General features: G+C 37.8%; 1 protein-coding gene across 1 annotated transcript; it reads right to left on the bottom strand.

The window, feature by feature from the left end:
• Positions 1-9,890: 9,890 nt before the first annotated feature.
• LOC107827819 (ninja-family protein AFP3) lies at positions 9,891-13,364 on the bottom strand. The gene is made up of 2 exons (XM_016655027.2): positions 12,378-13,364; positions 9,891-10,581 (listed from the first exon to the last, which is right to left on the bottom strand). Exons 1-2 carry the CDS (start codon positions 13,003-13,005, stop codon positions 10,193-10,195), a joined length of 1,017 nt encoding a protein of 338 aa, XP_016510513.1. The 5' UTR covers positions 13,006-13,364; the 3' UTR covers positions 9,891-10,192.
• Positions 13,365-13,830: the final 466 nt, after the last annotated feature.

Genomic DNA, 13,830 nt, shown 5'->3' with positions numbered 1-13,830 from the left:
AAATTTATTTCTCAAAAAGCTCTGTTATAGGGCAAATTCTTAGTCGGTGTTTTTGCAACTTTAATCCGATTTTCCCCAAACTTTATGTGTTTTGTACAAATATATATATATAGTCATATTATGACTTTAAACTCATTTAAATCATGATTAACAAGTCTCATATTCATTATACGTCACCTTGGGACGTACAAGGTGTAACAAATATGATGGTAAATAAGAGAAGGCAAAAATGGTCAACAAGTGCAAAACCGTGCGGAACAATATGTGCAAGAAGATAGTAGATTTGACCAAGATGAATCTTACAATGAACAAGAGGAGGAAGTACAATATGTGAACAACTTCTAAGGGCAAAGAAACAACTCTCAAGGCCCGAATCAACAATAATGGCGATCTCAAGGTAATCAAGAGAATTGGAACTCAAATAACCAAGGCAATTGGAGTGGTGGTAACAACCAAGGTAAATGGAACAATCAAAACAATCAAGGAAATGGGAATGGTCAAAACAACCAAAGCAATTGGGGTGAAAATAGTCAAGGATATTGGGGAGGCAACAACCAAGGGGGATGGAGCAATAACCAAGGGAATCGGGGGTCAGGCTTTCAAAGGCCCCCGATGTATTAACAACCAAGCAACATGCCTCCTTATCCTTCCCATGGTCCTAGCTCTTCCAACAATGAGATGGGGCGAATTGAGAACATGTTCAAATAAATGATGGAGAATAATGCCGACTCCGATGCTCAACTAGCCTCTCACAACACTTCAATTCGCAATTTGGAGGTTCAATTGGGGCAAATCTCGCAAGCTTTGAACACACGTCCTAAGAGGGCACTACCAAGTGACACGGTGGTGAACCCAAAAGGTGGGAACAACATGTGACATGCCATGTTTGTGACTACAAGGAGTGGAAAAGGTCGGGATGCAACCACCTCAAGTCAAATAAAAATTGTGGATGATGAACAAGTGATTCAAGAAGATGAGATTCCAAACAATTTGGTGCAAGCCAATGATGAAGTAAGAATTGATATTGATAACAATGTGGAGGAGACTCAAGAGAAAGTGAACCCGTCTAGGGAGCACATTATAGATATACCGGAACTGGTAGTGCCAAAGGCTAAGGCACCAATGCCAAGGCCTCCTCCTCTATACCCTCAAAGGCTTGCCAAGAAAAATGGTGAGAACCAATTCAAAAAGTTCATTGACATGATGAAAAGCATATCTATTAATGTGCTATTGGTTGAGGCTTTGGAGCAAATGCTCGGTTATGCAAAGTTCATGAAGGATTTGGTGACAAAGAAGAGGTCGATGAATTGTGAGACTATAAAGATGACACATCAAGTGAGTGCAATTGTGCACTCAATGGCTCCTAAATTGGAAGATCCCCACGCTTTCACAATCCCTTGTACTATTGGAAGCACCGATTTTGCAAAAGTTCTTTGTGATCTTGGGGCAGGTATCAATTTGATGCCCTATTCGGTTTTCAAGAGTTTGAGAATTGGGCAACCAAGACCCACATCTATGAGGTTACAAATGGTGGATCGTACTATGAAGAGACCATTGGGTATTATTGATGATGTGTTGGCTCATGTTGATAAATTCATCCTCCTGGCGGACTTTGTGATTCTTAATTGTGAAGTAGACTATGAGGTGCCTATTATTCTAGGGAGACCTTTCCTTTCTACCGGGAAGGCTCTTGTTGATGTGAAAGCCGGTGAGCTCACTTTCCGGGTGGGTGATGAAAATGTGATTTTCCATGTGTGCAAATCTATGAGGCAACCGAATAGCAATGAAGTTTGTTCGTTTATGGACTTGGTGACCGATGTGATTATTGATGATACTAGTGCCATGATGAATGTGGATAATACTTTGGAGGCCGTTTTGCTCAACCTTGATGATGATGAGAAGGATGGCTATGTGGAATGTGTGAATGCATTGCAAGGAATGGGGTCTTACACTTATGAACCCCGCAAATTGTCCTTGGATCTTGAAAATCGGAAGGCTCCTCCAACAAAGCCCTCAATCGATGAGCCTCCCACTTTGGAGTTAAAGCCATTGCCTCCATATCTCAGGTATGAATTCCTTTGCCCTTGTTCTACTTTACCGGTTATTCTTTCCTCTTGTTTGACTAACGTGCAGGTAGACTCCACATTGGCGGTGCTACAAAAGAGGAAGAAAGCTATCGGATGGACATTGGCGGATTTTCGGGGTATAAGCCTCGCCTTTTGCATGCACAAGATTATTTTGGAGGAGGATGTCAAACCCTCAGTTGAACATCAAAGAAGACTAAATGAAGAAATGCAAGAGGTGGAGGAGATCATAAAGTGGTTGGATGTCGGGGTTGTTTACCCCAATTTCGATAGTTCGTGGACCTCTCCGGTGCAATGTGTCCCAAAGAAAAGGGGCATGACGGTGGTCACCAATGACAAGAAAGAGTTGATTCCTACAAGAACGGTGACCGGGTGGAGAGTGTGTATGGACTATCACAAGCTCAACAAAGTCACAAGGAATGATCATTTCCCATTTCTCTTCCTTGATCAAATGCTTGATAGATTGGCCGACCGTGCTTTATATTATTTCCTTGATGGGTATTCCGGCTGCAATCAAATTTTTATTGCTCTAGAGGCTCAAGAGAAGACTACTTTCATATGTCCCTATGGTACTTTTGCATTCTCGCAGATGCCATTTGGTTTATGCAATGCACCGATGACTTTTCAATGGTGTATGATGGCTATCTTCACAGAGGTGGAGGATTTCCTTGAGGTCTTCATGGATGACTTTTCAGTGATCGGGAATTCTTTTGATGATTTCTTGAAAATTTTGGATAAGGTCTTGGCAAGATGTGAAGAGACGAACTTGGTACTCAATTGGGAGAAATGTCACTTTATGGTCGAGGAAGGCATTGTCCTTAACCACAAAATTTCAAAGAATGGTATTGAGGTCGACAAGGCCAAAATAGAGGTGATTTCTAAACTTCCACCCCAACATCCGTGAAGGGAGTGAGGAGTTTCTTGGGTCCTTGGCCACAAAATTTCAAAGAATGGTATTGAGGTCGACAAGGACAAAATAAAGGTGATTTCTAAACTTCCACCCCCAACATCCGTGAATGGCAGGTCTATTCGTTCCATTTGAAACCGGGACACGAACTTTCTAAGCATATCGCTATCCTTCTGTTTTACTTTGAAAAAGGTCTGATTTCCTGGTCTCGACCTTGATGGCCCCGTCGTGTTCTTTCACGATAGAATTCGCAAGCATAACAAAGGATTCAATAGAATTATGAGGTAAGTTGTGATACCATATCATAGCTCCTTTTAACAGGGTCTCTCCAAACTTCTTCAACAGGACACACTCGATCTCATCATCCTCTAAGTCATTCCCTTTGATGGCACATGTGTAAGAAGTTACATGCTCATTTGGGTCGGTCGTTCCATTATACTTAGCAATCTCAGGCATGCAGAATTTCTTAGGGATCGGCTTTGGAGTCGCGCTCGGAGGAAACGATTTTTGTACGAACTTCTTGGAATCCAGGCCTTTCAATATCGGTGGTGCTCCTGAAATTTGACCTACCCTAGAATTATAGGTTTCCACCTTTTTGTCATTAGCTTCGATTTTCTTCTCCCTCGATTCTACCCGTTTTGTCAGTTCTTCGAGCATCTTTATGATCTCGGGGTTAGCCCTCGATTCGTTTTCGTTTGACCTTTATGCGACCGATTCATCCTTACGGGTGATTTTCCGGGGCGGATCGGGTTCAACTCTGCTCGATGCACGACTTTGGTTTTGTAACTGAGCTATCACCGCATGTTTAGCCTGTAGCATTTTGAAGATCACCCGTAAACCGATCCCGTCTCCTCCAATATTTTGTGTATTTTGAGCTGCCGATCGGGCTCCACCACGAACGCTATTCTCGGGGTCGGTAGGCAGGTTTGTGTCGATATCCACATGTGAATTAGCGTTAATCGAGTCCGCGACCGGATTTCTGATGGGATCAAGTGGCGGTACCTCGTCGCCGGGGCGCTATGTTGTTATTTTCACCTTGATGACCAGAATCATTGTCAACATGTAGGGGTGCTGATTGAGAATTCGACATTTTGAATTTTAACCTGCAATTAGAGGCACTTCAAAGAACAAGTGTAAAGTAGTGTGTGTGTTATGGAGATTTGTATCAAATAACCACTATTATCTTTAGCCCCACAGTGGGCGCTAAACTGTTTACCCTCAAAATCGGATAACAATTGAATTTGTAAGTAGTTTTAAGGATGCGTAGATTAACTTGACACAAAACGATAAATTAGATTGCAATTGAAATAAATAATGATAAAGTAAATGCAAACCACACGAATTGAACAGTCTTAGCCTTGGAAGAATAATTATTCTTGAGCAAGGTATGCTTCGATCGGTGTCAGGATTCAAAAGAACAAGAGCTTAAAGAGAAATAATAATAATAATGTATTGCTTTGGGATGCGTGTTACAATGTCTTCAATGAATTATGATACCCCCTTTATATAATAGATGAGTCCTACTTTAGGTACAATTCTATAAAAGGTAAAAATTCCTTGATTTGTTGATTGCCGGTTTCTCACCGATACGCGCCGAGATTCCCACCGCAATATCTGCCCGGTTACGGATATTTTGGTCTTCCGTTGGTTATGCTAACAATGTTTTTCTGAGCTCGTTCGGGACTAGGGTCAACTCCGGGGTCTCAGACTCAATGTTTTCGAAGGCAGGTATCCTGACCCCGGGTTCTAGCCCGTTGTGACTCGGGGCCGATCTTCAGTCTTGCATTGTCATGTTCCGAGCCTGTCCTTTCATGTCGTAGGCGAACTCGATCTCGACCGTATATACTTGTCCCGTCCAAAGTGGTCGGTTTTTGATATTACAGGCTGGATTGTCCGGTAATTCGCATTTCAATTCGGACCATTCACGTAGATATTTGTCAGACATCTATATTTGATACAGCAGTTAGTACACCTAGTCACCTACCATAATAATGTGATTTATAAGAAAGTCCACGAGAAGTTAGTACGTCTTACACTTTACATTGTCTGTCAGGCGTAAGAAAAAAATTGTTGGACACAATGTGAACCCTTTGAACGTCAACCGAAAAGATACACGAATGCAAAACCCAATTCGGCATGTTTTTTACTATACAAACGCAATTACGCAAAGGGTGAAAATTGTTTAAGCAAAATCTGGTAAAAAGCCTTTTCTTTTTCTTTCAAATTTACTACAACTTCCGATCCCTAGTGACCTCTTTTTCTTCATATATCACACTCACTATTTTCAATAAAAAATTAGATAAGACTCCGGCGAGGAACCGGAACGCAGAATAATAAAGAAGTATTTATAATAAACCCTCGGTATTCATAATATCTCCTTATCGAATTATTCTCTCTTGGTTTGAGGTAAGGATGACAAGTGGGCCGGTCCATGCTCGGGATCGGTCCGGGACCGCGGGCCAAACGGGATAAACGGATAAGTACTATTTGGCCCGATTTTAGTAGGCCTGGACCGGTCTCTTGGGCCGGTCCTATAACCGGATCGGTACCTTAGCGGGCCAAACAGTCCCAACGGCTATTTTTTTTTATTTTAAATATAGTCGTTGGGCTGTCTAAAATAGCCATTTAACCCCCCAAATTTTGTTTTAATCCCAAACTTTTTATAATTATACTTTTTTCCTATTTTCAACTATAAATACCCCATTATTCTTTTATTTTTTCTTACAAAATCATCAATCTATCACAATCTCTCTCTAATTTTCTTCTATAATTGCTACTATTGTTTACTTTATTGTTACTAAGTGTATAATATATAAGCTATATTCGATATATATATATATATATATATATATATATATATTACATTTAGTATATATACTATACTATACTATATATACAACTTATATAAGCTATATAAGATGTATATATAGCTTATCGAATATAGCTTTTATATATATATATATATATTCGATATTAAACGTACATCTTAATATAATATTATATATATATATATATATATATATATATATATATATATATATATATATATATATATATATATATTATACTATACTACACTATATGTACATCTTATATAGCTTATATACTATACACTTAGTATATATATACTTTTTAGTAGTAACATGAAATGACCAAAGTATGGTACTTTTTAGCTAGTATAAATATGGAATGATAGAAAATCAAGTTTTAGCTGAACTCAGTTTTAGTTGAAACTGTAATCTGAGTTGAGCTAAAACTTGATCTTCTATCATTCCATATTTATACCAGCTAAGAAGTACCATACTTTGGTCATTTCATGTTACTACTAAAAAGTATATATATACTAAGTGTATAGTATATAAGCTATATAAGATGTACATATAGAAAACTATTTATAGAAAACAATTCAGAATTTTTTAGATTTATTTTTTATTATTTTTAAATTAAACAATTTTCACTTCCCATTTTTCTTCTTTTAAAAAAATAAATAAATTTTACACCTTCCTTTACTTTTATTTTTTAATTTCTCACTTTCTTTACTTTTATTTTATTTAAATTTCCACTTTCTTTTACTTTTTTATTTTTTTAAAATTTTCAATTTTTTTACTTTTATTTTTAAATTTTTCACTTTCTTTTACTTTTCTTTTTTTAATTCCCACCTACCTTTAATTTTCTTTTTTTATTTTTCACTTTCTTTTAATTTTTTTAAAATTTCCACTTCTTTTTAGTTTACTTTTCTTTTTAAATTTTACACTTTCTTTTACTTTTGTTTCTTAATTCCCACCTACCTTTACTTTTATTTTTTAATTCTCTTCTTCTGGTTTTCCTCTTCTTTTTTTTATTTCCAGATGTATATATAGCTTATCGAATATAGCTTATATATATATATATATATATATATATATATATATATATACATACATTTAATATATATACTATACTATATATATATCTTATATATAGTATATAAGATATATATATATCTTATCGAATATAGCTTTTATATATATATACTATATATACATCTTATATACTATATATATTCGATATTAAATATTGAATATTAAAATTTAGGATGTTAAATAAAATTTAGGTAACAATTCTATAATAAAATTTACAAAGAATTGTCTTAGATATTTTTTTTAACATCCTTTTGTCTCTAATATCTATTTAATTTTTTTTAAAAAAATATATATATGTTGGGCCCACTTAGCCCGGGACCGAACGGTCCCGGTCACAGGCCGATCCTTACAAAAAGCATGTTTGGCCCGTTTAATTTGGGTCCGGGCCGGGGCCCGGGACCGACACACTTGACCCGTTTAAACCCGAGACCGACCCACTTACCAGCCCTAGTTTGGGGCAACCAATTGCCTCAACAATGACAACCCACAGCTTTGCTTGACTTGTCCAACCTAGTTGGTTTTTTATGTTAAAGCGTAGATTACCGAGCGTTACACATTCCAAGTTTAAACCATCCACGTAAATATTTGTCAGAAGTGGGAACTATCTGATACTCACCTTAGAGGAATTATTCCACAAGTCCACATCGACGGACAGTTCTATATATATCCCAAGATTGTGAAACTTTTCAAATCAGCCAAAAGAAATACAAAAACATAATCTAACTTAGCAGTTACGCCACCATGCAAACGAGGATGAGCAATAGTTTAAGTGTGGGGTACTGATAATAGGCTATAATTGTGTATTTTAGTCGTTTATTACACTCTAATTTACTGTACTTTAATTGAGTTTGAGCTTTAATCGCTAGTGTTTTGCACTAAATATGTGTTTTCTGCCTTATAGAAGTGATTCCGATCTATGTAGATGCTATGGAATGAATTCAAGCTATTCCGGAGCTTTGAAATCTGAGTAAAAGCTCACGGATATAGTTGGGATCGTGTTCGGGGATCAACGGACAATAGCGCATTTAATGAGAGAAACGAAGAATTGAGCAGGAGGCGACCCAGGTGCGCGATCGCGCACTAGGCGCGCAAGTAAGGCAGTACACTAGTCAAGGTGCGCGCTCATTGCGCGAGCACACCTCCAGGTGCGCGTCCGCGCACGTCCAACTCTGGAAACTCCTCCCAGGCCTATTTTTATAATTTCAGAGATGACTATTTTGGATCTATATGAAACCCAACTTACCTAAAACCTGGGGGCTCGGAACTTTGGGAGATTTTCGACCTAAGGAGGCTAAGGAGGAGTTGGAAGAACAAAAGCACAATGATTTCATCATTCCTTCCTCGCTCAAGATCCGAGTTTGGATTGAATTTATGTTTTCCTATACTTTAGTTACATTTGTGAAGAACTTCTCTATGTCTATGGAGTATATCCTTTTGGGTTTTGATGGATTTGGTGTATTTATGATTGTTTGTGGATTATAACTCTATTTTTATGTATTTAAATGGTTTTTGGATGAGTTAATTGTTGCATTTATATTCGCTTGTTCTTATAAACGAAAGAGGCATAACTTGTGATATCTTTGCATTATATTGTTGGTTGAGTTCATAGATTCTTCTAAGTAATCGAAAGAGGCTAGTTGAATCATTGATTAAATCAAGTTTGGAGAATAATCGAAAGAGGTTTTCCTAAAGACCGATCCACTACGTATTCTTGCATATCTTCACAGTGCTTAAATTGGTTCATCTCGTGAGGTTAAGACTTAATCGAGAAAGGAGTTTTTGCTGAACGTTTGAACTAATAATAGGGTGAATTCGAGAGACTCACATGAGATTGGAAGTGAATTATCTAGAGTTAAATCCCAGACAATTATCTTGCACCTATCCTATCAAAACCCTATTTTCTCCCATTGATATTTTCCTTTGCTTAGGCCTTGCTTCGATTGTCATTAGTTAATTAGCTCTAGATTCTTAATTAATTTTAGTATTAACCACATAAATCTAAATTGTTGATCATCTTGGATAGCAATCTAGCTACAAACTATGATAATACTGTTTAAATCCAATCCCTGTGGACATGATATTATACTATACTATCTTTGACTAGCGAGCACAATTTAAGTGTGTGTTTTGCACTCGTCAAATGAACAAATAGAAATAGATGGTGAGTTGTCCAAGACGACCATGCTAAGCTTCCATTTGGACAAAGATTTTTTTTTAATTTTTTCAAAAAAATAAATAAAGATATCTTTTTTCATGAAATTTGATCAGATTTTTTTGAAAATAGAAGATTTTTTTTTAAATTACCATTTTTTTAATAGTTTTTCTTACACTCAAAAAAAAAATCAATTTTTTTCGATATTTCCAAGCATAACTTCTACTTCCAAAACTTATTTTCGATACAACTTTAAAAACTTTTTTTTTTCAAATTTCAACGAAAGTCATATTTAAATGCCTACTAAAATTTGACTTCCGAAAGATCTCTTTGATATCTCCTCAAATACCAAATGCGAAAATTTTTGGCGGATGTTGACTGTTGAGAGTTGATAAGTATATCCAGTCAAGTATCAATAATTCCTGTATCCAGTCATGGGCCACAAACTGGACCATACGTTCTCAGAAATGATTATTGGGCAACAGCCACATTATGTGCGCGCTCATTTCTGCACATTAGCACAAGACATAATTTCTTGTGCAAATTGAATAAACAAATAGAAGAACAATGCCTACTTGGTTGTTGTTCACTTCGGAACAAGAACCGGACTTCATTCTCCCGGTGCAAAGATCAGTCTTTCTTTTTCTTAAAAAAATCCACAAGGGAAAGGGACGATTAGGTGAAGTGTTAATGTTAGAAACATAAATTGCAACGTAAAAAGGCACACAAGAAGGCAACAGGAATTTTGACTAAAACTTCATGAAACTGCAAGTTTGCACCAATTGAGAGTAGAAGCCGGTCAGCGCCATTCCACTGTGATTACTCTGCGAAATTCACAATCTGTGTTGAAATAAATACATTGATTCCACTAAATGAGAGCAGAAACCAACTGCATAATCCTTCCTATAGGTACAATACGGATTTCCAAAAGAACAAATAACCGAAAGATACCTAAGGAGATTCTTTAATTTTTCGGATAGTGTATAAACTTGAGAATTGACTACTCAAAATCCGGAAAACCCTCCTCTATCTACCGAAAAATAGAAAAACCTTGATCCAGGCAACCAGTCCAAGTTACAAAAGAAATTTAACGATGATGGTAAAGCTCAATTTTTTGAAGCTTTAGCGCGCTTTTTGGGCAAGGCCGTCATCCCAACAGAGGCGAAGGATTGACAACAATATGCCTCAACGGGTTTGCAACATCACTTCCACCAGCGTGCTTGACAAACTCAGCTGGGGAGTGGAAGTTACCATGACAAACACACACTATTCGCACTTCTTCTCCCTTATTATATCTGTATAAGAATCCTTCAATCTTCTTGCCGTTTGGCCCGTCGCCTTTTGTGGAGACACAAGGCATATTGAGCATGAAGTTTTTGAACATTTCTTTTGCTTCCTTGCTAGCATTTCCATTACATATGCTAGGTGCTTTTTCGCTTGTAGTTTCGGGTTGTGCAGCTACCGGTTTCTGTTCATGCTCTTGCTCTGAAGGCTTAATACTAGTGGGAGTATTTGTCCCAGTACAGTCACTTCTCCCTGCGATAATTAGATGCAACCATGGTCAGTCTCTTGTCTTCTAGAATTTAATAGCAAGAGATAGACAGTACCAAAGATAAGCAATCAACCAACTGCAAGGACAAATGACTTGACATGGATATCAAAATCTAATTCAAGTATATGAACTGTGGAAAAAATTAGTCACAGACAAATCCCATAAAAGACGTCACACTCCAAAACAAGAATATTCCCACACTAAATGTTACTACAGTTTTATGTTAGAACTCAAAGAGGACATAAAACTACTAAAACCTAGAAATGAGACACCTCTCGAAGGACAAAAAGACCAGTTGCAACATTCAGCATTATGCTTTGGTCATTCCCCTAAAAATACACTTGATTTCTACTACAAAGCCAAGCAATATAATTTATATAGCCAAGTATCAACACAGTCTGGCCTAATCAACATGTTGGATCAGTTCAAGGAATATTAGATATTAGAAAGTCAAAAAAAGAAACAACAACAACAACAACCCAGTATAATAATCCCACTAGTGGGGTCTGGGGAGGGTAGTTTGTACGCAGACCTTACCCCTACCCTGGGGTAGAGAGGCTGTTTCCGATAGATTCTCGGCTTCCTCCTTCCAAGAACTCCCCCTTGCTCTTGTGGCGACTCGAACTCACAAACTCTTGGTTGGAAGTCAAAAAAAAAAAAGAAAGCAGTCGAAGATTTTCAACAAACACCAACAACGACGACAGACAGACGGTGAATTCAGTAAAGCTCCCAAGGGGCTCCTGGTACAGAAAGTTGTCCTAATCCCTTGAGATGCTATCATTCCACACGCATACCAAAAATTCCCACTTCCCATATTCTTTCTTAGCACATTGCCCAGAGCAGAGACAAATTCTAAAGAAAAGGATTCTTCTTCCGGATCTATATTTACAGGATTTCTGAGGGAGAATAATAAAGAATCATTTTGTCTCGGTTTACTTCTTCTCACAACCTTGCATATTTGGCTATATGGAGATAAATTTTACCACCTCACTTTGGAAGAAGAGCAAATGTGAATATCTCTAGTTGTCCGCCAGTTTCTGGATCCTTTTGGTTCCCTAAAGTAGGTGGCAAAAACCAGATTCAAGATAAAATGGTACAGTACAACACCAAAGTTTTAGTTATTTTGCATATCTCGGAGCTAATGAGGAGCAACCGCTCTATTGAGGAACATCTCTTGTAGAAAGATTCAGTAACAAACCAGCCTGTAATGACGCTCTTTTTAGTGACCAGATCGAAAAGTTGTCACAGCGAATTTTGAAATGTTGCATCAGAACGCCTAATTGCTTCACTGGATCTAAGACAATAAACATCATACTTGTATATTTATCTTAGTATAATGTTGCAGTTCTTGGCCGGGATCTATCGAAAACAGTTTCTCTACCCTCAAGTTAGGGGTAAGGTCACACTTCTAGGGTTATTCTGGGTTTTTTGTTGTTGTAATGTTGCAGTTCTTAGATAGCTTCAACTAGCCACGTGCTAGTGGTCCAAAACGATGATCCTCGTCTAATTCTAGCCTAAGCTCAGCATTCGAAATTGACCAGCATTACTAACAAGCATGCTAATGAAAAGCATCTTCTCAAACGATTCCACTGGTCAAACCAGCAGAACCAAATATCTAATGGCATATTCAGGGCAATAGACATAAAAGAAACGGCACAAAAATCCTTAACAGTGAATTCTATTGTCATATTATCACAACATACAGTATATAATTTAGAAAAAATAAATTCAAGGGAAACAAGGAAGAGAATTCAAAAAGGAAAGAGGAAAATTCTGATACCTTGAATGGGTTGACTCCCAAAATCAGAAATTCCTGAAGAACCACTGCCCTGTGAACCCATCGACCCTTGTGACAACGGCAAGGAATTCCCATTATTACCATTAATAATATTTCCAACTGAACCCTTGCCATTACTATAACCATTCCCATTTTCTTCACGATTCTCCTCCAAATCAACCTTATCTTTCACCACTCTAACATTCTGTAATTTCTCCCATCTCTTCCTCTTTGCCTCCAAACGCCTCAGCGATTGCATCTCCTTCCGTTTTCTGCACTCCTCCTCTGCTTCAACGGGTAACGAGCACGTCCTTGCTAGAGTTGCGTACGAGCCAAAAGGAAATGCACGGCTATTATTACTGTCTTCACCATTAGTGAACACAACGTTATTGATTGAAGAAGAACGTTTGAGTCTTTTAGCTCTTTCTGGGTCCACACCAAATCGGCCGTTTAATGAAAGCCCCAAGCTCAGCTCTATATCATCTTCGTCCTCCTCATTTTCATTGGGAATTCCTTGGTATTTCCCTTGAATATTATTTCTGTTCATGAATTTATGCAACAGATCTCTTGAAAAACCATTCATTTGCATTGAAAGACTCCTCTTTTCCCTATTTTCTTCAGCTTCCGCCATTTAACAAACCAAAAACGCCAGATGGGAAACTACGATGAAGACTCAAGGAAGACTTAAAATTGTGAAACTTTGAACAAATTTTATATCAACGAAGAAACAGAAACTTATGTAGACGCTAGAGAATGTTGTTGTCGGAGTTCCCAAATTCACGGGGAAAATTTTTCGCCGGCAACAGAGTTAAACTTCAGCCATATATGGGGACCAGAACAGAGGAAATAGAATATAGAAAAACAGAGGAAAGAGAACAACTTGAAGAAACCCACGACTAGTTGATATTAAATGGCTATTTTAGTCTACGTAAAAGACGAAAAGACCCTCAACAATGAAACGTAAACGCACCAGAAATCGACACGTGGTAGGCATGAAGAGTCCTCTTTACCCACGTGGTTTAGACAACCTGGTTTAAAGGGACGACACCAAACATGCGTAGTCACCATCCCTTAAGGTGTCTCTTCATTAACTGCAAACAGAAACAAGGCCTAAAAGGTCACCGATGAGACGGACACGTGGCTGTTACTGAGCTGTTAGGATATGGATATTGGGTGACACGTGTCGAGAAAATCTCGGAGTCGTAAACGCCGCGACGGTCTCCATCTAGAGCTTTGGCCTTTTCCGTCCTTTACCGGGAAGGTTTCTAACGTAAAATACTTAGCTTAAAAGCTTTGGTTGACACGTGGCGAATGGATTGACCTATTTGGAATACTTTTTAGCGACTGCTTCCTCTTCCAACTATTATATCGGGAATAGCTATTGACGTGTATCACTGTCATATATGGCTGAAGTTATTGACACGTATCAATTTTGGCAATCTTGTATTTTCTGCCC

The sequence above is a fragment of the Nicotiana tabacum genome, chromosome 17 (assembly GCF_000715075.1).
Source record: "Nicotiana tabacum cultivar K326 chromosome 17, ASM71507v2, whole genome shotgun sequence".
NCBI classification, from domain to species: domain Eukaryota; kingdom Viridiplantae; phylum Streptophyta; class Magnoliopsida; order Solanales; family Solanaceae; genus Nicotiana; species Nicotiana tabacum.
Note: the sequence above shows the minus strand (reverse complement) of the source record. Positions and strands in the feature narration are given on the sequence as shown.

What these genes read in the sequence shown, in the direction of transcription:
- LOC107827819 (XM_016655027.2), bottom strand. Translation starts at nt 13,005, where the DNA reads ATGGCGGAAGCTGAAGAAAATAGGGAAAAGAGGAGTCTTTCAATGCAA. An exon ending in TGGGAGTCAACCCATTCAAG is followed by an intron (nt 10,582 to 12,377) that starts GTATCAGAATTT and finishes TAATTATCGCAG; the next exon opens with GGAGAAGTGACTGTACTGGG.